This window comes from Macaca nemestrina, chromosome 1, assembly GCF_043159975.1.
Source record: "Macaca nemestrina isolate mMacNem1 chromosome 1, mMacNem.hap1, whole genome shotgun sequence".
Lineage (NCBI taxonomy): Eukaryota > Metazoa > Chordata > Mammalia > Primates > Cercopithecidae > Macaca > Macaca nemestrina.
The window spans coordinates 228140570-228165957 of NC_092125.1; the positions used below are offsets into that span (position 1 = coordinate 228140570).

The 25388-nt window shown below is 53.5% G+C and overlaps 2 protein-coding genes across 31 annotated transcripts in view; one reads left to right on the plus strand and one right to left on the minus strand.

The window, feature by feature from the left end:
- LOC105479780 (potassium voltage-gated channel subfamily A regulatory beta subunit 2) overlaps positions 1 to 9261 on the minus strand; it is a 109729-nt gene extending 100468 nt beyond the window's left edge. For all 5 annotated transcript variants that reach the window (XM_011738106.3, XM_011738075.3, XM_011738090.3 and 2 more), the window contains exon 1: positions 9036 to 9261. The gene's annotated coding sequence lies outside the window, so the exon portion shown is untranslated. The remainder of the gene's footprint in view (positions 1 to 9035) is intronic.
- LOC105479695 (nephrocystin 4) overlaps positions 8305 to 25388 on the plus strand; it is a 137224-nt gene continuing 120140 nt past the window's right edge. For 4 of the 26 annotated variants that reach the window (XR_011606357.1, XR_003017687.2, XR_003017685.2 and 1 more), the window contains exons 1-3: positions 8305 to 8325; positions 15434 to 15606; positions 23864 to 24007. Coding sequence is in view for 13 of the 26 variants with exons in the window: in XM_011737870.3 (XP_011736172.2) it covers positions 15472 to 15606; positions 23864 to 24007 (279 nt within the window). In the remaining 13 variants the exon portion in view is untranslated. Of the gene's footprint in view, positions 8326 to 9392; positions 9577 to 10019; positions 10567 to 10590; positions 10650 to 10853; positions 10990 to 14466; positions 14598 to 15433; positions 15607 to 21082; positions 21233 to 23063; positions 23168 to 23863; positions 24008 to 24793; positions 24871 to 25388 lie in introns of those variants that run through there. The other 22 variants (XM_011737870.3, XM_024792278.2, XM_024792277.2 and 19 more) reach the window with 19 other exon arrangements.

Sequence of the window (25388 nt, forward strand, 5' to 3'; positions counted from 1 at the left end):
GTCCTCTATCCTCAGTTTCCCTGTCTATAAAATGAGGAGTCTGGGCTGCACAGTGTCACAGACTCAGAGAGTCTAGAGGGGCTTTCTGAGGCCACTGGCTCCAGGGGCCCAGGACCCAGCCCCACCACCATGTGAGCAACAGTGCCCCACACTGGCTCATGTCTCTGTGTGTTCCGGGCTGCGTTAGAGACCAGGGATTCCGCCAAGCCTGGGGACAGGTGTTATCCTGTCTCCTCTAGAACCTGGGGCGAGGCGCCACCTCTCCTGCTGCTCACACAGACTGCTCCCAAGAGACCCACCTACATGGGTGTACCACGGGGCCCAGACAGGCCCTCAGAACCCATACAGCCCAGCAGGTGGCTAGGCCGCTCCAACAACTGGTGACCACGATTACTGCGTTGCCGGAGGGTTGGGGAGAGCCTCTCCTAGGCATCCCTCCCAGTGGCGCTCCCAGAGGCTTAGCCAGAACCTTCCGGCCCCAGGTGAGGCAAGGAATGAAGGCGGGTGGCACAGGCTCTGTGTGTCTGTGTGTGTCAGGAGAGAGGAGAGAGGAGAGAGGAGAGAGGAGAGAGAGAGAGAGTCGTAGAGGGACCCTGGTCAGCTTCCCTCCATCCAGGCCAGATGAATGGCCCAGCTCAGCAGCACAGAGGAAGCAGGAGGCCTCTGTGAAAGGTGTTCTGACCTCCAAGGTCCCTCCTTACCTTCCCTTGTCCCTCTCCCCGCAGTGCCCTGACACCCCATGCTGTCTTTGCACCTTCGGACCCCACTCTCCCTGCCTGTGAGGCCACGGCCGTCTAGTGCTTCCCCCTTTCCTGACGATGTTAGATGGACACTGCCAACGCTTTGGTGAGCTGCTGATGCTTTGGTGGTGGCCTGAGTGGTACCTTGATGCCCTGGACCATACATCTCCTCTCGCTCTGATGTGGGCAATGAGGGCAGTGACCTTGTCCTGGGCTCCTGATTCGTGAGTTAATGAGGAGCGAGTCACATTCCTCAGGCCCTGGTCTCACTGCAGTACTGCCCGGGAGAGGGCTGTCAGCACTGGCGTCACTGGGATCCCCAGCTGCTACTTCAGACCCCAATGGCCTATAGGCTTCATCTAAACAGGCCCCTTTCTCCCAGAGATATCACTCATTTTTTTTTTCTTTTTCTGGAAAGCCCCCATTCAGGGTCTGTTGGTAACTGTCACTCACACCAGCAGGACGGTGGGGGGTGGGGTTCACTCCTCACAGAAACGGGCTCGCCTGCCCCAGTGGCCTCCCTAGACCCATCTTTTGGGGTGGAGAGAGAGCATGGCAGCTCCCTGGAGCCTCTGAAGTGCCCCAGCGCAGGGTGGCTGATGTCCCCTGGACACCCCCACTGTCTTTTAGGCAGGAAGGATGTAAATAAGGAGGTGTCCACTACTCCTTCGAGGAGCAAAGCACCCTGTGTCCCTGCAGAACGGGGAGGTTTTGAGTTGGGATTTGCAATTCCTGTTTTGGGCATCCTATATCCTTTGTAGGAGCAAAGTGACAATATGGCTCCGGGCCTTCTGTCTGTGACACCTAAATACCTCCTGGTCTGGGTGACTAAAATTACCTGCTACTTATTGCCATGGAAAGGCAATACCCTCTAGGGGGTGCGGGGGGCTGACTGAGCAGAGGCAGGAGGTGCTGCAGGATCTATCTAGACAGACAGGGCGCAGGTAGGGCATGGAGAGGGCCCAGATGGGGCTCAGACAGGGTGCAGGCAGGGTGCAGATGGGGCACCGATGGGGCACAGACAGCATGCAGATGGGGCACAGACGGCACAGACAGGGTGCAGACGGCAGAGCAGGATATGGATGGGGTGCAGGCAGGGTGCAGATGGGCCGCACAAGGGGTATAGACATGGCACAGGCAGGATACAGATGGGGCACAGACAGGGTGCAGGCAGGTTGGGGATGGAGCACAGACAGGACACAGACGGCACAGACAGGGTGTGGAGCGGGTGCAGATGGCACAGGCAGGATATGGATGGGATGCAGGCAGAGTGCAGATGGGGCGCACACGGGGCACAGACAGGGCACAGGCAGGGTGCAGACACGGTGCAGATGGGGCACAGGCAGGGCACAGACAGGTGACGGACTCTGTATGGTCAGGCACAGGGTGGCGAGGACTGGCCCCGTACCAACCTCTGGCCTCCTCTGCCGCAGGCAAGTGCTTGGGCCATCAGTACCCCTGAACCAAACCACAATCCAAGAGGCCTGGACACTAACAAGGCGCCCTGCCATGCACGGGAGGATGAAAGCAGAGTCTCAGATTTGAAGCTCACAAAAGTGCAGGGCATTCCAGTAGAACGTGGGCTTCACATGTTCCCAAGAATTACAGAAACCCCCGCAAAGCCCTTCTCGCCGGAGCTTTCAACCATCACAAACAGCTTCCTCGTGTGCTTCCTTAAGAAGTAGAGGCGGGCAGGTTCACCGACAGACTGAAATGGCTAGGGAGTGTTTCTCAAAGCATGTTCTTGGAACCCCTGATCTGAGTCACCAGGGACTGGTGGCCAAGGAGCTTGCTAAGCTGTACCAGGACCCCTGAGGGCTGGGCAGGCACCATGCCCTGCAAGTCTGCTGGGCACACCGACAGCTCAGGACCCTCAGCCCACCCAGGCCCCAAGACTCCACAATTCCTACACAGAACATAAAGCACTATGCAGCCAACCTATGCAGGGCCACCAACAAGGCTAAGCTCCAGCCTGCAGTCCACAGGCGTCCCCAGAAATGCCCCCATCAAGGCAGGAAATGGAAGAATGCACCGTTGAAATAGTCTCTAAAGCGGCGGATGCAAGAGGGTGCTGCTGGCAGCTGCGGTTAAGCAGCAAAGCAGCTTCGTCTGTGCCTGCCAGCCCAAGAGCCGCCCTGTGCCCTCACCTTCCTTTTCCTCCTTTCATGGTCAAATTTCTTCAGAGCCATTGGTGGCAAAGTCCAAAGGTTATCAGAGTGGGCTTTGGCTTGGGGTCCTGGCTCCTGCGCCTAGTAGCTTGGAGGCCTTAGGGAAGCCACTTGGACTTTCAGTGTTTCTGCATCAGTCAGATAGGGATAAGATGGTTGGCGAGTGCCTGGAAGCTGGTGGTGCTGAATCTGGGGTCCTTCACCCCCTCACCACTCCTGGGAGCCCAGCTCTGCTTCCCCTCTCAACAGAGGTTGCCTCCTCGGCAGCGGCTGGCCCACCGGATGCAGTGGATACCTGCCTCATCCTCTATTTTCCTCTCCTTCCTGGGCTCTGGAAGAATCCAGGGTTCCCTCCTGTCTGTCTTGACCTTCATCTTCCCTGTCAAACCCGTACCCTCGGCCACTCTTGGCACTACCTCCAGGTGACACTGTCAGGGCTGTGACCAGTGGGGAGGTGGCAGTCACCTCCAGGTCCCACCTCTCCTTTGAACTCCCGCCCTACCTTCTCCATGCCCACAGGCACTGCTGTCCAAGACATAGACCTTGACACCCAAGGTCGACTGAGCCCAGTCCTCCCCATCCAGAAGCCCCAATTCCGGCTCTGCCTCTTTCGGTCTGTGCAGCCCAGGCAGACCCAGTGAGAAAAGCCTGGGGGGCTCCTAGGTTCTCCTTTTCCCTCCCTCCCTCCCCATCACTGTCCAGCCCCATGGTGTCCTTGGCCCTGACGCCCTCTTCCTAGTCATCCTATTCACCCATATTCATGCCCTAGCCTGTGAACGCACTGGGCCTCTGGCCATCCTCCAGCCTGCCCGGTCCTCCCTCTGTGACCTTGCCCATGCAGAGCCCTTTCCCAGATCGCCCTTTCCTAGCTCTGCCTATCACAACCTGCCTGTCTTTGAAGGTCCAGGTCAAATGTCCCCCCTGCCCCCATGTCTCCTTCCCCATCAGCAGGGTTTTCTCTGACCGTTCCGGGCACATGGTCACTGCATCCCTTTCCTGGCTCTCAGCCCTACAGGAGGGAGGTGGGTCTTGCTCATTCTTGGTCCTTCAAATGTCTGCTGCTAAGACCTTCGCCCTTCACTGGTATGATAGGTTTTAATGTTTTAAATTTAAATTTGTTTTCCAATGAATAGATGGAGCTGAATCTCCTTGCTCATGCATTCTAGTTATTCCTTACTCTCCTATATCTCAGAGGGGTTCTAAGAATATCACTTTCACAGAGCCCCTGCCATGACTGAGTGTTTGGGATCACAGGGCTCCAAGGCAGAATTCTAGAGTCTTCTGTCCTAGGCTGCACTGACAGCCTGTGGATACCAGGGCCTGAGATTGAAATGAAAGATCATGAAGCTGCCAGGGGGTGGAAAATGAAAACACATCCATGGTGAAGGAAGGCGAGCATGCTCGGAGCATGGCTCTGCAACCTCCTCGGTGCCCAGGGGCTGCTGGAATCAGACAGGTGGGCAGGTGTGCAGTGGGGGTCCGGCAGGCTCGCGGGCCCTCCACAAGGCCCAAGGTCAGGGAGAACGGGGCAATGAGTGTCCCTCCCTCACAGGGAGGCTGTTCCCTGCAGCCCAGGGCTATGGGCTCTCCCCTCCTGCCCTCTTTTCCCCTTCCTTCCCTCCTTCCTTCTCCACTGTGAAATCACTCAGCGGGGCACTCCAGCCCAGAGGTCTCAGGAAACCACGCAGAAGGAAAGCCAAGTTCCTCTGCTCCGGTTTTCCTGGGGGCTCGGTTGGGCTGACCAGGAACCACCTGAGCTCCAGGCACGATGGTGGCTGGGGCTCCGCGTCCAACTGGAAGAGGGGGAACTGACAGTTACCCAGCACCCACTGTGTGCCAGGGACCAGCCCCAGGCTCCTACCACTGAGGCAGTTCACCCATTCAGACAGAGGGAGACACGAATGATCCACGTGTTTTAGCAGGCCAGAGAGTCAGAGACGCAGAGAGCTAAGTCTCTGGCAGGGAAAGAGTCCAGGCTGGTGATGGAGGACCGCCGCGGACCAGACCTCAGGGGTCTACAGGACCCAGAAGTGACTCCAGAAAACTGGCCCACGTGGAATGGGTTGAATCTGGTGTGGGGTCTGAGAAGAAACCTGTGCCCGGCTCCCAGCCATGGAGTCGGATGATGGATCTCGGCCGCTCGGCAGTCAGGGCTCAAGATCACAGCCAGGAAAGCCTTCTCACTGGGTCCAGGTGCAGGCGGACAGCCACGCAGGCGTCCCCACCATTTCTCCACTTTTCCCCTTTTCCCAGTCCTATTTTATCTGCAACCAGCATGGCATCAAAGCAGTTAGCTCTGCAGGTACCTGTGTGCTGGAGAAACGGAGGGGGGCTGCCTGCAGTGAGACAGCGGCCGGGGAAGACGGCAGGGTGGGCATGGGGCTGCTCTGTGAATAAGACATACCACCCGGGTCTCTGGGGCTAACCACGTGGTCACTGGGCAGACCAGCGAGTGGCCTCCTGAGACGCTGGCCAGCAGGGGTCTGAGTGGAAACCTGGGTGTGGCAGTGGCAAGGCACCCTCAGGCAGGGAGGGGCCTGAGCCCAGGGCTCATCCCACGGTGGGTGTGCAGGAAGAGGGAGGCCGGCCTTCATCTGGGCTCCCCAGGATGTGGCGAAGAACAAGGGCCCAGCATCTGCTCAGGCCCATGAGGCAGGGAGACTCACGCATCTGCCCAGCCCAGGCAGGCAGGCAGGAAAGCCTCGAGCCACTGGGCCGTGACAGGACGAAGCCCAGGTGTGCCACCCCACCTCCCCCAGTGTGCTCTCTCCTGGGGAATGAGGGCCCCATTCCCTTTGCCTCCTTGGGACTGGCTGAGTGGAGACGGTGCATCCCTTCACAGACTCAGCCCGAAGATGGGCCGGAGCATGGCGACTTGCCCGTCACCAAGGAGAGAGCAGTGTAGGGCTTCCCATGCCATGACAAAGGAGCGCTTCCATATCCCCCAGAGTCTGGGCCTGGGCCTCCGGGGCCTCTTGGGAGACTCACCCCTGTGGAAGTGAGGACTTCAGACATTCAATGGAGCTCAGGTGATGGCAGAGCAGCACCTGCCACAGAGTTCTGGCAGAGCAGGAACAGAATCAAGGTTTCCTCACTAGCTGGGAGGCCGGGATCAGTTTCACTGCTGCTCTGTGCCTCAGTTTCCCTATCCAGCCTCCCTCGCAGGGTTATTTACAAGTGCCTGAGGCGAACCGAGGTCATAAATGCAGTTCCAGTGTGGGATGCAGAAGAGGGTCCCTCTTCTGCACGGACCTGGTGCCCTCACTCTTCTCTAACTATGGGGTCATCTCTTTGAAGGCCACAAACAACAGAACCCTTGCACCAGGGCCTGCACGCCAGGCAGGACTCAGTCGCTGAGAAATCTCCATGGTAGTGGCACCTGCCGCTCCCAACAGCCCCTCCAGTGACTTGGATACACCCAAGGGCACTGGCTGCGCACATGAATGTCAGCAACGCCTCGAAGTGGCCTTCCCAAGGGACAGCCGGTCATGTCCTCCGGGGGCTGGCTTTCCTCAGCTCGGACAGCCAAGGTACGAACTGGGCTCAAACAAGTAGGAAGTAGGGGGCCCAACCCAGCTCCGTCACTGCCTCTGTTGACCCTGGAGAAGCCTGTCCTTCCGTTTAGTCCTCTGAGAGCAAGGATGACCAGCTATTGGGTGCCAAGACCCAAGCCCTACTGGTGGTGGGAGAGGGGCTGGCAGGAACATGGGGTCTATGGCCCTCGACATCTCTGGCATCAATCCTTCTCAAATTGCCGCCCCCAGCTGCCCACTGTCCTGCCTCCTTATTCAGGGACGCCAGGAAAACATTGACTCTGGGACCTCTGGCGACGTGAATATCACTGAGAATTTAGCCAAGGACCAAACACATGCCACTCCTGGCCAGAGTCCCCGGAAACAGAAGCACGTTCCCCCAGTTCTCGCGAGGGAGCAGGCTCTCTCGCCTGCTCTCTTCCACACAGACGATGTGTGCCCAGTTACCACGGCAGAGCGTCAACACACAGGAAGGTCTAGGGGAGGCCCCTCCCTCCAAGCCCAGGCCGGAAACTGCCAAATCAAAACTGTGTGGCACTCGCTTCCTCCTGAACCATTCAGGTCTTAGAAGATTACTGAAAAATGAAAGCAAGCAAGCCTTCTCTAGCTGGCCAGCCCATGGCACCCTCGGCCTTTCCAGCTCCCTAGTGCCATGGCCCATGTCCCATCTCCTGGGTGCAATGGCTTCTGTGCACACTGCTTCCCATCCAGGCTCCAAATCCAGACCCAAGACGGTTCTGAACCAAAAAACACACGAAAAGGGTTTCACACTGTTTTTTTTCATGATACCCCCCAACTCCAGTGCCCGGCTCAGTCCCCAGGTGTTGATCAGCACCTACAAAGCATTTGCTGACTGGCGCAGGGGAAAAAAATGGCCCTGGGTGTTAACAGGGAAGCCTCTGCCATGATGCTTTCGAGGCAGGTATGTGCTGCAGCCTGAACACTGTCAGTGCCACTGAGGCTGAGCGTGGCCATGGAGAGCTGTCCCCAGAGAGAAAGACAGGATCTGGAGGACCAAGTGCATTCTTAGGGCCCCACACTGCGAAAGCACAGGGCCAGGAGCTGCACAGGGCTCTGCAGCAGACACAGCAATCAGGTGGGCAGATGTGACTCTCCACACGTAGGTCCCGAAACCCTGCAACGCGGGGCCTGAATGCGGCTTCTTTAGCAGAGCAGGAGCTTACTCTTGGCACTGGGGAAAGGGGAGGGGTGAGGCTGGTGTTTTTGAGGGGGAGGAGAAGTTGCAGAGAAAGAAGAAATCCTAAAATTACAGACAGCGGGACAGCTGTGGCCTGAACTTGGTGTTCCTGTTCCTCGGATGTGGATGTATTAATTTCCATAAATGCTAATAGCCCATTTCCCCAAGAGCTATTACTTATGTCATCTCCCCTTGGACACAGTTCAACACAGGGCAGACAAATGAAAGGGAGGAAAAGGCAACCCCTACAGGCAGTCCCCAGCTCCCCAGCCCCCTCCCAACCAGGCAGCTCAGGTGTGGTTCCTAAGGTGGCCCTGCTAACTGCAGGGTCAAGACCCCTGCCTTCAGCTCCGTAACCAGGTCCCTATCACGACTGGAAGCAAGAAAGTTACCAACCCCAAAAATGCTGAATCACAAAGTGAGGCTGAGCAGGAAAGTGGGGGTGGGGAGGGAGGGAGACGGTGGCCAGGGAGGAAGGGTGCTAAGGGCCTTCCCACCTGGAGCAACCGGGGATGCTGTGGGCAAAGAACAGCCCCTGTAGGAGCCCCCAGGACAAATGCCAGGAGGAGGGACGCCAGGATGCGGCTGGATGGCGGGGTGGGAAGGTGGGCAGGTACCCCGGCTGCTGCTACTGCCGCAGGACGCGGTGCAGCAGTGGGGTCTTTGCATCCTGGGAGCAGCAGCAGGTAGGGAGGTGCGGAAGTGCTTTGTGCCAAGGCCTGGCTGGAGGGAGAAGCTTAAGATAGGAGTATGGGCTCAGGGTCAGAGGTGGCGGTGTGTGTGGTATAGACAGCCCGAGGAACTGGTGCAGGAAGCAGAGTCAGAGTTCTGGAGAGCAGAGTAAGGCGGTGAGAGCGTGCCCGCGGGGAGAGGTCGGAGGGGCTGGGGGCAGAATGGGAGGGTGGGGAAAGGGACCGGAGCGACACAGGGACAGGCAGCGAGAACGATGGATGAGCCTTGAGAAGAGATGGGAAGGACCGGGACCAGCAGCGCCCCGGTGAGGCTGCGCAGAGGCCCGGAGAGGGGATGAGAGGAGGATGGAGGGAAGGGGAGGGCGAGGCTGCGGGGACCGGAGCGGGCACAGATGGGAAAGAGGTGCACCGGGGAGAGGGACGGCGGCAGGGGCAGGGGTCAGGGATGCGAGCTGAAGGGTCGGGCGGGAGGACAAGGAAGGAAAGAGAGGAAGGGATGGGGGAAGGGAGACGATGGAGAAGGAGGTAAGGAGGCTGGAGAGGAGGTGAGACGGCGGCGGAGGCAGGGACGCAGGGCCGGGGAAGAGGAGATGGAGACGCGACCGCGGCGCCTGCCGCAGCGCGGGCCTCGCGGGTACCCGCCGCCGCCGTCCCGGCGCAGGTCGGTGGAAAGCGCGCCCCGCCGGGGTCTCCCCCGTACTCACCTGGGGGCTCCAGCTCCGGATCCTGTGCCCCGCGCCGGATCTTCCTTTCCGCCCTGCCCCTGCGACTTTAGCGCCCCCGAATCCCGCTCGCTCCTGCAGGTTCCGCCAGCAGCATCTTCACCTCGTGGGACGCCCGGGGCCACGCCCCTCCCAGCTTCTCATTGGCTGTTGTTCACGCCAGTCACATTACCATTGGTTGAGGGGTCGTCGGACATGCAAATCAGGATAGGCCCGCCGCCGCACCGATTGGCTGGCGCTCGCGAAGCGTAGCCCTCTACTTGGGTTCTGATTGGCTCCGTGGCCCGGACGGCCAAAGTGACGCGAGGCGGGTTCTTGGCCTGAGTGCGCGGCGCGCCGCCTTCTGAGGCTCCTCCTGTGGGTGGCAGCGGACGGGACGCGCCCCTCGGCCAGTCCTCGGTCCTCAAGGCCTGCGGCTCTCTTGAGCACCGGCCGCCGGGCCTCTGGGTTCGTCGAGTGGGGAATCCCCCAAAAGCGTGGGCTCCGTGGCCTCTGGCGCTGCAGCGGCGGGTCGGTCTCCTAGGTAACGCGGCCCGCGGCGGGCGGAACCATGTGGGCAGGCGCCGCGGGGGAGGTTGGACGCGGCCTCGAGACGCTGGGGGCCGCAGTGTTGGCCAGACCCTCGGGGTTCGGGGGTACGATGGTCCCTGCCGTCCCTGCCTGGGGTCCCGGTGCCTGGGGTGCGGCGGTGGCGCGCGACGTGGGCTGTCCCCGCGTCAGCCGCAGGCGTCCCCTCTTGTCGGGACTCTTGGTGCGGCCCGGGCCGCCGGGTGCCGTTTGGCTACGTGGGTTCCTCTTAGGCCCTTGCCCTTTGCCCCCTGCCCCCTGCCCCACGGCCTCTCTATAGCCCTTCGGTTGAAGGGAGAGCGGTACCGATGTCCTGGGCCTTGGCTCCCTGCGCCGTAGTCCGCGCGCATCCTTCCCAGGCCGGAGCCCGCGGAACCCGCCTGATCGCCGCCCCGCCCCGCGTTCCGGCTATCCTTTCCCAGCTGTCGCTCTGCTGCTTTCGGGCGTGCCAGCGAGTCTCTGTCCCCGGGGCCGTTCCGGCCTTCTGCGGCCTTCTGCGCCCGTTTCCTGCCCTGGGACCTCCCGGCCGACCCGGCCCGGAATGCGCCACCCGCTCCCACGTGCCCTCCTCACGCGTGCAGGCTGCTCGTGCCCGCCCCCGGGCTTGCAGGCCACCCCTGCTGCCCGAGATTCCTCGTGTCTGGCTTCTTAGGAGACTGCTGCTTTCTGCCTCCGTGTGTCGCGATGTGTGGTTTGGTGGACGTCTGTGAAGGAAATCCAGCCTTTCACGCGTGTGCGGTTGGCAAAAGGAGGAGTATTTCTGATGATGGTGGACAATGCCTCTCGGTCCTAACCCCGGGCTCCGTTCTTTGCAGCTCCTCTGTGCAGTTTCCCTAGGTCACACTTGTGTCTTTTTTTGTGTGCTAATTTGTGCCCTGATTCTATACATTCTGTGGGGGCAGCGAGCTTGTCTGCCGTGTTCAAGACCGTTTCTCCAGGGCGCAGGGTAGGTGCTGGAAGAATGCTCATGAATGAGGGAATTCCAGGCAGTGCTTAATCAGACTTCTGCTTCCCCAAAAGCTCCCCAAGGTATCTGGGTCTCAGGCATTACACATTTTCCATTCTGGGAAGGAGGTTTCACGGACCCTGATAGCGCCTCCCACCCGGTGCGTCTTCCTTTCCCTGGGAACCGCTCTCTGTAGGACTTCAGCCCCGCTCACCTCTGCACCCTCCCAGGGGCCTGTGTGCTGCTCACACTCACCTTCTTGTCTTTCACCCCCACTGACTTTCTAGATGCTTGAAGACAGCGCATTTGACCGCCTTCTTATGAACTGGAACACAAGTGCTTGGGAAATAGTTGCTGAATAGATCAACAGAAGCAGAGAGCTCAGGGAGATTTCACAGCCCTCATTTTGGAGTTTGGAAACAGGTGGGGAGGCTGCGAGCCCGTCCTGAAGTGAAAGAGGAGAGAGCATTAGCCCTGGATTCCTTTGTTGCTCTTACTTTTTCCCTCTGGGCCTCTCTTCTCCCTTGGCCTCTCGTGGTCTCCTTGATTGAGGTAGCGGGAGGTAGTTATAATAGTTTACAGTATTATAACTATAATGCTATTATAATAACCAGTTATAATAGCTAGCTGTGTGACCTTGGATTGGCTGTTTATCCTGAGTCTCAGTGTTCTCATCTGTAAGATGGCAATAATGATGATTCTCATTTTGCAGAGTTGTTGGAAAAGTAACCATGGAATGTTTGTGAGTTCCTGTCTTGCATCAGGGGCTCATTAAAAACAGGTGTATTTTCATCTTTTTTTTTTTTTTTTTTTTTTCCCTTTTCTTGGGTTCAAGACCTGGAGCCCTCTCGATTTTCTTTTTTATTGTTGATTTGGCCCCAAAGGCCCCTCTGTACTTCCTCCAGGGCATTTGTATTTCATCCTTAAAAGACTTTTGCTGAGGACCTAGCCTGATGTCATGGAGCTCACAGTCTCGCAGGACAACAGCATAGCCCTGGTGAAGTGTGGTGGCTCTTCTGTCACCTGCCCTGTGTGGGAGCAGCCAGAGGTGGGGATGGGGCTTTCACTCTGAGGAGGGAGCATTTGGTTTGACTCCTGGATGCCAGAGCAGAGGTGGAAAGGATTGAGGAGCAGGCGGAAGGGCACCTAGAGAGATTTATGAGGTGTTGGGAGGATAGTGAGAGCTGCTGCGGCCACCTGGGCTCCCACCCGCAGAGTCTCAGGTGTCACCTCGGCCTCCGTGGCCCCTCAGACTATGACTGCCCTGCCTTCACATCCCGAGCCTCAGGATTTCTGTGTGGGTGGCAGGTGCTTTCGGAACAGATGCCCTTCCGCCTAGTGTGTGCCCTGCTAGTACAGCAGGGGGCCAACATGCTTCGTGCTCCCTGTGAGGGTGGACTGGCGTGCACACGTCCTTCAGCAGTGTCCTCGGGCCAGGTGTGGCACTGAGTCCTGCAGACACCCAGGGAGGAGGCACCGGGTCAGAAATCTGGGGCAGGTGAGGAACATGGGCATCTGCGTCAGGAGATACTTCCTCTGTAAAATCCCCACCTGGGGCCATCATGGCCTGCATTTTGTATGAATACACTTCTGAAGTTATAAAACGTCAGTGGGAAAGAAAAGCTTCAGGGTAGCTTTGCTAAAGCTTCAGTTTGATTCTGTGACTGTTTACTGAGTTGTGATGATACCAAGGACACAGGAGGAATGGGACTTCTTTCTTCAAGGACTTGGCCAGTGAGCAGTTACAAGACAGGTGACAAATACTGTGACCAAGGGAAGCACAGAGGCCATGTGAGCCTGGGGCCTGGACCCTGGGAGCACCTAGGAAGCCCTCCTGGAGGAGGTGGCCCTTGAGCTGGTATTGGTCAGGTGTCTTCTGCTTGAAAGTCGTGGGCGGCTGTATGATTTCCTGTGGCTCCTATAAGAAAGTCCAACAGACTTGGTTGCTTAAAAGTAGCACAAATTTATTCTTTTCCAGTTAGGGAGGTCAGCAGTCCAAAGTCGGCTCTCCCTGTGGTGGCCCCTGGGGCTCTGGGCTGGCATGGTGTGGGCAGTTGTGGGCATTGGAGGAGAGACAGCCTGGGCTCAAGTCTCCCGGGGGAGACTGATGGCTCAGTGTGGGCCATGTGTTCCTCCTTGAACCAATCACTGCAGACCTCTGGCTGGAATTGGGGAGCAGCCCTCCCCACACATGGAGTTGGGTGAGGGTCCTCTACAAAACAAGGGAAGTTGAGCAACAAAAATAGCCCACAGAGAACAAAAAACAACAAACCAGCGTGTGTGCCTGCTGGATTCACACAGGACCGGACTGAGTCTGGTCCTCTGAGGAGTACCTGGCCCACATGCAGCATCTGGGTACACTGTGGGTGGACGCAGGACCCTGAGCCAAGGATGCAGCATCTGGGTGCACTGTGGGTGGAGGCAGGACCCTGGGCAAAGGTCCCTCTCAGGCTACCTGGTCATGTCCTCTCGATTCCCACACATGCTGGGAGCGTGCAGAGGGTGAACCATTAGCACAACTCTTCTCAAACTTTTTGGTCTCAGATCCCTTTACCCTTTAAAAGATTATTGAGGACCCCAAAGAACTTTTGTTTATGTGAGTTGTGTCTACCAATGTTTACTGCCATAGAAATTACAACTGAGAAATGTTAAAAATATTAATTTATTTAAAAATAACAAGGCCATGACATGTTAACATAAAAACATTTTTTACAAAAACCAACTATATTATCCAAAACAAAAAAAAAAAAAACAAATTTAAAAGAGTGGGATTCTTTTGCATTTTTGCAAATGTCTTTACAGTCTCCTTAAGAGAGAACAGCTGAAGGCTCCTGTTTGCTTCTGTACTCAGCTTCTGTATTGGCCTGTGTTGCCTTGGTTGAAGTATGTGAAGGAAGTCCATCCCGTCCCGATCTAGTTGGGAGGAATCTCTTAGGTCATTGTGGATATTCTTTGCTGCTGCACTGAAACCCCACGAGCAGGAGTTTCTTAAGGATTTGTTTAAAGCGGAGTCTCCACCACGTGAATGAACTCTTCGTGCTCTGACGTTAAAGTCCTTTGGTCAGTCTTGCACTTTGGGTAGATGTTTTATTCTTGCAGGATTTTGTACCATTACGCATTGTTCAGAAAATATTGGTTCATGGAGTCATGCAGACCTTCCAACTATTGACACATTTAATGGTGTAACCTTAGACGATCACATTATTTCACTGCCCGTCTCATCAGGGAAGTCTTGAAGAAGTGTGAAGCTGGTAGGCTCAAGGTGGAGGATACAAACGTTTTCAATTCTAATGTTTGCTTGGAAGCTCCATTTTTATTACAGTTGTTTTCCCAGAAATGACACGCTCACTTTGCTCACACTTGAGAAGATGTATGCCAAGTACCCATGTTTTGTCTCTCAGTCACTCTTAGTGAAAATGGTGTTGAATAAAAAAAGCGGTGCGTTCAACGTGCAGCCCAGTCACAGCAAGGCTTCCCCCGGGGGCGACTGTTGCCCTTCTGTTTGCACCAGAAATGCTTGTGTATTTTCCATTTTGTCTAACAAAATTAAGAACGTGTCTACTGAAAGGTCAAGATATAATAAGATTAGTAGTTTTCCTGGCTTCACCACCGATGTTCTTACTTGAAGCTGCCTTGTTCTTTTCTGTGAGAGGTTGGGAGGACCTCACTCAACCCAACCAGCCTTGGGTCGAGTGAGGCCCCAGTGGCTTTACTTGCTGCTGCCTCTGCCCCACCGCGCCACTGTAGTGAAGGAGATAACACCTGGTGTCAGGAAAATCGTTTTGACCTTATAGAGCCCTGACAGGGTCCTGTTAAACCTTGGGTTTGGGGAATGGACTTAGAGAGCTGCTGTCTTAGAAGGCCAAACCCACTGCTTTTTCTCCTTACTCGCCATTTTAGTATATGGAATTCAACCTCTTCTCGAGGTTCAGATCTTTGGATTCTGTGTCGGCTAGAGAAGATTTAGATCCTGGGCTCGCTGGACGGGATCAGATAACACTCAAAATCGGCCAGGACCCCCCAAGAAGCTGGTAACACCTGAAACCTGTCCCCAAATGGCTTTAGCAACAAGAGACTTTGTCCATGTAGCTGAAGTGTCTTGGGGTGACCGGCCCAGGACTCTAATAATGACATGGGGACCCAGTGGCCCTCGCTGCTGCCTTTTCCTCTCTGCTTGTTTTTATGTGTTTCCTGAGGTGGCCCCGGGCGTTTCAGGCTGACCACCTCTCAGCTCAAGGACTGTATTCCCTCTCTCATGCTCCCTGGGCCCCCTGCAAGACGGTCCTACCCTAGGGCTGTATTTCAGCACCTGCACCTGGTGTCCCTGTGTGGTACCCAACCTTCACAGCTGTACAGAACATCCCTTCGTGTCCCCATCCGGAACCAGCCACAGAGGCCAGGAGAGTCGTGCTCTGAGTCTGGCCCACGGGAGTAGGGGTGGGGCGGAGGGTTCTCTGGAGGTAGATTTTATTTCTCCATTGTATTTTTATTTCTGAAAAGGCAATTCGCATAGTTCAAAGTTGACAAGGATACCCAGGAAAAATGAATCATCCCATGGCGACCCCAGGCACCTGGTGTATCACCCTCTAGATACAGTGTGTTATTGTACAACTTTCATAAATTCTAAGCAAATACAACGAATATATACCTACATTTATTTTTCCTTTTTGAAATGCAAATGGTACTTCCCAGGGAAGGCAGCGTGGGTGCCAGCCAGCAACAAAGTCCACTTGTCTAGGGTTTGCAGAGTGTGGGTTTGGGGGATGGAGGTTCCTCTGGGATTTAGTGGGAGGCAGAAGCCTTCAGGATTGCTGTGACCACTGTAGCCCTTACAGCTCTTCTCTTTATTTGAATGTGACTGGCACAGGTCATCCGGGAAGCCCACGGGACCCTCAGGCGGGCAGGATGAACGACTGGCACAGGATCTTCACCCAAAATGTGCTTGTCCCTCCCCACCCACAGAGAGCACGCCAGCCTGTGAAGGAATCCACAGCTTTCCAGTGTGTCCTCAAGTGGCTGGACGGACCGATAATTAGGCAGGTAACAAAACGTGCTGTTAGCAGATACGTGTTGTGATTGCTCTTAGCTGAGATGTGGCTTCCCGTTAACGTACGATGGTCCCTGGCTTTCGATGGTTTGATTTTTGATTTTGCTACTTTATGGTGGTACCCATACCGCCATTCTGTTTCTCACTTTCAGTGCCGTTTTCAATATGTTACATGAGATACCCAACATTTTATTTAAAAATAGGATTTGTGGGCCAGGCGTGGTGGCTCAAGCCTATAATCCCAGCACTTTGGGAGGCCGAGGCAGGCAGATCACAAGGTCAGGAGATCGAGACCATCCTGGCTAACATGGTGAAACCCCGTCTCTACTGAAAATACAAAAAATTAGCTGGGCTTTGTGGCGGGCGCCTGTAGTCCCAGCTACTTGGGAGGCTGAGGCAGGAGAATGGCGTGAACCCGGGAGGCGGAGCTTGCAGTGAGTCAAGATGGCGCCACTGCACTCCAGCCTGGGCCACAGAGTAAGACTGTCTCAAAAAAAAAAAAAAAAGTATTTGTGTTAGATGACTTTGCCCAGTTGTAGGCACATAAGTGTTTTGACCATGTTTAAGCTGGGCCACGCTAAGCTCTGATGTTTAGTAGTTTAGTGTATTAAATGCATTTGAACTTAGGATATTTTCAACTTAAACGGGGTTTATCGGGATGGAATCCCATCATAGGTCGAAGAGCATCTGTATTGATTTTCACTTATTCACTTGCGTCTTATACCACCATACCCATTACCTTGGACCTTGGCAGTATTCGGAGGCAAAGTGGCCCATCAGCAAAGAGAATCTGATTCAGTGACATGGTCAGCACTTTTGACACTGGGTAGGGTTTCTTTATGCCCACAGTGGAGCAATTTAAAAACCCAAGTACTCTGGTTTCCTGGGTTATTTCTGAGCCAGGTGGCCTTGTGCATGGCTCAGCATGGCCCGCGTTCAGCCTGGCAGTGAGGACTGCAGGGGCTGAGCTCCGGGCATTCTGGCAGCTCTGTGCGTGGCTGGATGTACCACGGCCTTGGGCACACTCAGACCTGGGCCCTGATGGCGTCACATCCATCTGTGCCCTTCAGCTGGCGGGGAACCTGCTGGATAAGCTGGTGCTTCTGTGCTGCTGCCCATAGGACACCCACACGATTGGATTGTCCTCGTGAGGCCCAGTGGCCCGTGGGGATGCATGAGAAGGATCAGTCTTGCCATTGTCAACCCTTTTTACAGGATTTGGCTTGGCAAGGCCGTTTTCCTCTGCAGCTGGGAGAGTGATATTCACATATATTCAGTTGTTGGAGCCCCGGGTCTGTGACTAATTTACCATTATTAAATCACTGATGTTCTGTATCGTTCAATTCCAAGCCCTCGGATTGAGTACCTGCTGTGTCTTTGCCGCTGTGGTAGGTACTGTGGTGGCTGCTGCTTTCACAGCTTTACTTCCAGCACTTCACTGTGTTAATTCACTTAATCCTCAGAGCAGCTCTGTGAAGCTGCTACCACCTTACTCCCATTTTATAGAAGAGCAGCAGAACCTGCTAAGTAAGAGTGGAGCCAGCAGCCCAGGGCGATGTCTTTAGCTGGGATGCCACCCTCCTTGTCTGGCTCAGCCGCCTTCCAGAAGCTCACAGGATAGTTGATAGCACTTCCCTCTTTCCTAGGAAGTTTGCAAAGGAAATTTTATTTCCCCATTTCATTTTACTTTTATTTGTGAAAAGGTAATTCACGTATTTCAAAGTTGACAAGGATACACAGGAGAAGTGAATCATCCCGTGGCGTCCCCAGGCACCTGGTGTATCACCCTAGATACAGTGTGTTTCTGTACAACTTTCATAAATTCTAAGCAAATACAAGTAAATATACCTGCGTTTATTTTTCCTTTTTAAAATGCAAATGGTACTTACTGTATTCCATTCTGTACCTTTCCTTCTTTTTTTTTGAGATGAGGTCTCACTCGGTCACCCAGGCTATAGTGCGGTGGTGTGATCTCAGCTCATTGTAAACCTCCTCCCGCTGAGCTCAGGTGATTCTCCTTCCTCAGCCTCCCAGGTAGCTGGGACCGCAAATGTGCGCCACCTCACCCGGCTAAGTTTTTGTGTTTTTGGTAGAATCAGGGTTTCACCATGTTGGCCGGGCTGGTCTCAAACTCCTGAGCTCAGGTGATCTGCCTGCCTCAGCCTCCCAAAGTGCTGGGATTACAGGTGTAGCCCATGCCCGGCCCTGTACCTTGCTTTTCAAAAAAATTCAGGTGGTATGTCTTATCGATCATTCATGTTATTACATGAAGAAAATTTTCTTGTTATTTCTGAAGACTGCACGGTATTTCTTTGTATGAATGAGCCTTTATTTATTTATTTATTTATTTATTTATTTATTTATAGACAGAATCTTGCTGTGTCGCCCAGGCTGTAGTGCAGTGGTGCGATCTTGGCTCACTGCAAGCTCCGTCTCCCGGGTTCACGCCATTCTTCTGCCTCAGCCTCCTGAGTAGCTGGGACTACCGGTGCCCGCCACCACACCTGGCTAAGTTTTTGTATTTTTAGTAGAGATGGTCTTTCACCGTGTTAGCTAGGATGGTTTTGATCTCCTGACCTCGTGATTCGCCCGCCTCGGCCTCCCAAAGTGCTGGGATTACAGGCATGAGCCACTGCGCCCAGCTGAGCCATCATTTATTGAGCGAGGCCCTGATTGATGAACATTTAGACTTTTCCCAGTCATTTGCTGTCACAGACACTGCTACAGTGAATAACCTCATTTTATTTCATGTACAGATAATGTCAGAATGATACCTAAAAGTGGAATTCCTGATCCAAAGTCATATGTTAAAAGTTATTTAAAACCCAATTACATGTTGTTTACAAAAAAGTGCACTTTAAGCGTAAAGACATAAACAGATTGCAAGTAGAAGGGTGGAAAAATATAAACCATGTACATAGTAAGCAAAGAAAGCTTTGCGTCTGTGCTAGTAGCATAAAAAGTAGATTTCAAGGTGAAGAGTATTCCCAGAAATAAAGGGGCACTTCATAAAGACAGTGATCTTCAAGGAAACATAACAATCCCTAAATGTGCATGCATTTGTGTTAGGGGCTGCCAAGACCACCTCCCAGGTTTGAAGAGTCTCTAAGAGGACTCACATGACTCAGCATGTAGTTGTACTCTCAGCTAAGGTTTATGGCAGCAGAAGGATACAGAGCAAGATCAGCAAAGGGAGGAGGCATATGGGGGATATCTGAGGGAAGAGGGTACAAACTTCCAAGAGTCCTCTCTCAGTTGAATCACATAGGATGCGTTTGATTCCTCCAGCAATGAATCGTAACAACACACGTGAAATGTTGTGTAACGTCCAAAATTCCAGACTCTCAGAAGGGAAACACATGTTTAGCATAAGCCACAGTACATAAACGGATTAGGCACAGTGAGCCCCTCTTACCAGTTACGTGGTAGGAACTCTCCTGAAATCTGAGTTCCGAGACTCCAGCAAAAGGCCAGACTTCTAAGTTGGTCTTTCAGAGCATAACAGTCAGGTCTGCTCTGATAACTCTTTTGTACAAAAGAGCAAAATTGGACAGAACTAAAGGGAAATATATTCAGATTCATAATCATGGTTGGAGACTTTTAACTCTTCTCTCAATTATTGAAGAAACAAATAGATAAAAAAACTCCTAAGGATTTGGAAGCTCTGACGAATACTGTCAATCACCTTGTTCTCTTAAACGCTACTCCCAAGAAAGCTAGAGTACACGTTCTTCCCAAGTATACTGTCAATCACCTTGTCATCTCTTAAACACCACTCCCAACAAAGCTAGAGTACACGTTCTTCCCAAGTTTATATGGAACAGTCATCAAGATAGACCCTCTGCTGGGCCATTAAAATGTCTCAATAAATTTTAAAGGACCCAAATTATAGAGTATGTTTATTGACTACTGTGCTTTTAAGTTATAAATAAATAATATGAGATCTAGAAAATCCTCAAATAGTAGGAAATTAACATACCGGATCAAAGAACAATTAATAGGGAAATTAGAAAATAATTTGAACTGAATAATGGAAGAAAATATACAGATGTGTAGGATATAGCTAGTACAGTTCTTTGAGGGAAACGTATAGCTTTACATGACTATATTAGAAAAGAAGAAGGTATAAAATCAGTGACCTCTGCTTCCTCCTCAACAACCTAAATAAAGGAGCAAATTACATACAAAGTAACTAGAAGAAAGGAAATGGTAAATCCAGTTATGCATGGTTGCTTGACAATGGGGATACATTCTGAGAAATGGCGTTGTTAGGCGATTTTGTCCCTCATTGTGCAGACATCATAGGATGTACTTACACAAACCTAGATGGTGAAGCCTGCCTCACACCCAGGCTCCATGGCATAGCCTAGTGCTTCTAGGCTGCAAACCTGTATGGCACATTACTGAATACTGTTGGCAATTGTAACACAACGGTATATCAAACATGGAAAAAACAGTAAAAATATAGTATTACAACCTTAAGGGGCCAGTCATACATACAATCTGTTGCTGATCGAAATGTCATTATGTTACCCATGATCGTATATGAGCAGAAATGAATAAAGGACAAGTAATGGAGAAAATCAGCCAAGCTAGAAGTTGTTTCTCTGAAAAGATTGATAAAATTGATCAAGACAAAAAAAAAAAAAAAAAAAAGAAAAAGAAAACACAGGCTACCAGTATTAAAATGAAAGAAGCATCATGATAACATATGCTATAGAGGTTAAAAATATAATGTTGAATTTTATCAGATACTAAAGGAAGAAGTAAGACGAATTCTAGACAAACTTGGAAAACAGAGGAGGAGGGAATACTTCCCGGCTCCTTTTTTGAGGCCACCATAATTCTGATACCCAGTCAAGGGCACTACAAAAAAGTACAGGCTGGTATCCCTCATGAATATTAACGCAGCAGCCCTGAAACTATTAGGACAACAAAGCCAGCAATATGTATAAATGGTGGGGTATTAGGATCAAGTGGGGCTTATTGCAGGAATGCAATGTTGGTTTTATATACAAAGATCAATCAAAATGCAGTGTTTAAAAGACAATAAATAGAATTTATATAAATTCTATAAATAGAGTTTGGAAATAGATGATACAAAGGTTTGGTGTAGATAGTCTTACAAGTTTGTATAATTTTAGTTGTTTTGAGAATTAATAGCTTTAGATAATGGCCAAAGCTTTCTTCCCTGTGAAAGGTGTTGGCTGAAGAATATTACATGCTTGTTTTGAATTCAGGGCACTTTGTTAATGGTTTTAGTATATTTCTCATACTGTCCCATTTACTTTTTTTGTTTAGTTTAATTTTACCATGATCATTGATTACATTTCTTTATTTTGGGGTAGGTATTTCAGTGCAGTTTGATATTCGTTGGGCACCACGACGTTTGGAGCTGTGCAGATGACAGGGTTGACTCTGTCCTATACTGTGCCTTCAGGAGCTCTCAGTGGATTCTTGTTTGAACAGGCTGGGTGTGAGTAGCGTAGAGGTGGCGTTCTGGAAAGAAGTCCCAGCCAGCGACGGTTCTGGGAGCCACGGGATCCTGCCTGAGGATGGCCTCCTGAGAGTGCAGGAGAGGAGGAGGCAGCGGCGCTGGGGGAACCCGGGCAGTCCCGGGTGAGGAGGGGCACGTGCAGAAGCTTTGCCTAGACCCCAGGGACAGAGCAGGGAACACACTTATTCGAGACCCACGTCCTCACAGAGCTCACATTCTAGATGGGGCGGCAGACAGTCAACATGGAAAAGCCAGGGGATTGCTCTGGGGAGAGATGAGGCAGGCTCAGAGGGTGGGTCTGAATGCGGGAGGAGCTGAGGAGGAAGAGGGACAGAGAGGCAGCGTGGTGATGGGAGCTGGGTCCAGGCCCCGGCAGCATGGTGATGGGACCCGGGCTTGAAGTATTCAGACCTGCTCTGCTTGCCTTCCCCGTCCCCATGGATAACACCACCTCCCGCCAGGTTGCTTTACTTGAGATGTGGGACCAGTGCTGGACCTAGGAGGGCTGGGCCAGCCTAGACAGCTGGCCCTTCCTGCTTCTGTCCCTTCATGACCACGCAGCCGCTCCTGCGAAGCAGCAGAGCCCAGGTGTGCCTGCTTCCTGTCACCCTCCCTGCCCCTCCCTCTCTGGCCTGGTTGGTGGCAGCAGCCTTCTAACGGGCCCCTGCTTCCACTCCCGCCCCCGCGTGGCAGCTGCGGGAATTTTCATTCCGAATCAGATTGTGTCATTTCTGCTTAGAATCTCTCCCTGGCCTCTGCATGATTGGAGCGAAAGCCCTGCTTCTCCTCACGCTGTGAGGCTGCCTGAACGCTCCTCTGCCTGGCGCTCATTCCTTCTCTCCTCCCTGGCCCAGCCTGCTGCAGTCTGGTGGGCTTTCTGCTTAGAACGTAGCTAGGATTGGTTTCCATTCAGGGGTGGTGAGGCCAGCGGATCAGGAGACGACTGCAGCTGAGACTCTGTGTGTTACTCAGGGCTCCCAGGACACGGGGCAGGCCATGCCCACAGGCCACCTGGGGAGGCGCAGGTTGCTCAGGAGGCAGGAGGGTTATGGTTTTGTGGGAGGACTGGACTAGGGAGGGTGAGCAGCTGGACAGGCTTGGTGTTGGCCAAGGAGAGTCATGTCATGGTCTCTGAGGTGCAAGGATGGCCCGACGTATCTGCTCACTGACCCTGAGAGAACAGGGCAGAGGGTGGGACTCCTGGGGTGTGTGAGCCAGGTGGAGGGAGTGGGACGTGTGGGCTCTGGACGGGTTGGTTTTCATGTCAGACACGTTCTGACAGGCCTGCCATTTGCCACCCTAGGAATTAACTGGCTCTGGGGGACAGTCTGTCTCGTCACTGAGGCCCCAGATGCCAGAGCATCAGTAATACAGAAAATTAGAAAATACAGGCTGGGCACGGTGGCTCACCCCTGTAATCCCAGTACTTTGGGAGGCTGAGGCGGGCAGATCACTTGAGGACAGGAGATCGAGACCAGCCTGGCAAAACCCCCTCTCTACAACAAGTACAAAAATTAGCTGGGTGTGGTGGAGTGCACCTGTGGTCCCAGGTCCCAGCTGCTTGACAGGATGAGGCAGGAGGACTGCTTGAGCCTGGGAGGTGGAGGTTGTAGTGGCCAGACCTCCAGTCTGGGTGACAGACGAGACCCTTTTCTTAAAAAAAAAAAAAAAAAAAAAACAGGTACTAAACAGCTAAATATAGTTCCTGCACTTCTCGCTGGCTCCTGGAGCACCTGTGCTCTCTTCCTCTCAGGACTTTTGAGTTTGCTCCTCCTCCTGCCTGGCTCCCTATCCCCAAACCCCCTGTGGTTCTTCTCATGCCCTCCTTGTTCTCAGCTCAAGGGTCATGTCAGAGAGCCTGCCCTGCCCCGCCTACCTCTCTCCCCGTTCTTCACCCTATAAGCCCTGTAAGGGCAGAGATTTTGTCTGTTTTGTTCCTTGTTGTTTCCCTAGCTCCTGGAAATGTGGCTGGCAGAGAGTCAATGCGCAGAGTAGATGTTTAAGTAACGTTTGCTAAGTGAATGGGTGAAAGAAAGGTGGAGGACTCTCTGTCTCAGGTAAGAACCTGTCACAGAAGAGCAAAGGCTAAAGCAACACTTACTGTAAGTGGTAAAGCTCTGGGCAGGGTCCTGCCTGTCTACACTCTGGCTGCTGTGTTTTGTATTTGCAGCCATGATTTCTCAGTTCTCAAAGATCTGCTTTTTCCTTTGCCAACATCACCCCGAAATCTGGGAAGTTGAGGATTTAGAGTTTCTGATTATATCAGGGAGGGCTCATTTGGTTGGAAATGATTAAAAAAACCCGTCCAAAATGATTTAAATGAGAGGTGATTTGTTAACTCACACAACAAATCCACAGCCAGCATAAGCTTCAGGTGTGACTTGAGCCAGGTCTCAGGTGATGTCACCTAGACTTGTTCTCGCTCACCTCTTGGCTGCCGGCAGCCCCGGGCCTCATCCTGGCAGGCGCGTGTCTCCTGTGGTCATGTCCTCTTGTGCGTCCTGGGCTCTGGCTGAGTCAGAAGCCTGTGTCTGTTCCAAGGGACTGCAGTCTCTCGTTGGCCAGGGGAGGGCCAAGTGCTTTGGTTTATAACCCCACCAAGACCAGTGGCTGTGGGAGAGAGGTAGTCCCCCGATAAGGAAACCAGGGTGCTTATACCTAAGCGAGTGGCCCCATGTGCACCCACGTGGCCTGCCAGTGACCGCCCAGCTCATGCTGAGACTCTTGAGGGCCAATTCCCCATTGTCTCCTAGGGAGTGCTGGAGGTGCTGTCAGAGGTTGAATGCCATCTGCGAGTGTCTTTCTTTGACGTCACCTACCGGCACTTCTTCGGGAGGACGTGGAAAACCACAGTGAAGCCGACGAAGAGGCCGCCGTCCAGGATCGTCTTTAATGAGGTGGGCCCTGGTGACAGAGGCAGGGGCTGCTCCAAGGCGGAGGGTGGGTGTGCGGGGGGTCCTGGGTGGCAGCCCAGAGAGTGGGGCATTGCCGAGACCTCACAGGGTGTCTCAGACTTGTGGGTCCCAGCAGCGTAGAGCTCAGTCTGGGCACTTTGTTTCCAAACAAAATCTTATGTGGAAGCCAGTTTTCTTAAACAGACGAGAGAGCTCTGCTCTGGTTGAAGGGTCGGGGGCATGGGGGTCTTGTCTCAAGGAACCTTGGAGTTCTTGGGAATATTGGGAAATGGTTGACCTCATCTGTGGCCGCTGCCACTACTGCTCCCTCCCCTCCCCGCCCCCCCCTTCCGACCCTTCCTCCTTCCCCTCCTCCCTCCCCTGTCCTCCCTCCCTTCCCCTCTTCCCTCCCTTTCCCTCCCCTTTCACCCATCCCCTTTCCCGTCCCCTTTCACCACCACCCCCCCGCCCACTTCCCTTACTTCTCCCTTCTTGCTCTCCTTCCCCTCCCTGTCCCTTTCCCGTACCCCTCCCCTTCCCTCCTTTCTTCCCTCCCTCCTGTGTGGAGAAATTAAGATTTAGTAAAGTGACTTGCCCAGGTAGGTAGCAGGTATCAGAGCCTGGACTCACACCTGTGCCTTCTATCTTGAGACTGGCGGGTGGGCACTGGTTGAGTAGTGTGTTTTCCCTCGGGTGGTCTTGCGGCTGGCCACCCTGCAGGCCGGCATGCCCTATCTCTGCGGTTCACTGCACAGCGTGCATTGCATTCAGCACCTGCTCTCTCTGCAGGGCGTCGTGCTAGGCTCAGGGTGATGATGGCGCTCACCTAACAGAACTGCAGACTGTTGGGGAGACACACCGAGCAGGTAACAGAGGAATTGCAAGTTAAGTTCTTAGGAGGAGACCATAGGAGAGCGCAGAGACCTGCTTTAGGTGGATGATGAGGGAGGCCTCTCTGCTAAGCTGCCGTTTCAGCTGGGACCTACAGGATGAGAAAGAAGCTGGCTCCATGACAAGCAGGGATGAGGCTGCTTCAAGCAGAGCGGGGAGAGCCGGGGGTGTTAGGACAAGAGGAGAGCCCAGGTGTGCCAGTGGGTGGGGTTGGCAGAGTGGCCCTGTTGTGCCTTCTGACTGGGTCCTACAGGGTCTTCTTAGGGATGCTGGCGTTTTACTCTTAAGAGCCGGCGATGTCATGGAGGTCATGGAGGCCTTTCCCATGCCTGGCTGCTGCTTCACAGCTGAACTCGAGTGGGGGGAGTTTAAGAGGGACGGTGTCCGAGCACATTGAGTGTGCAGCAGGGACAGTGTGGAGGCGACAGAGGTGATGAGAGGGTCTTATCTGTCTTGGTTTGATCTTTCTCAGGTATAGAAGGAGGCCCAAGAG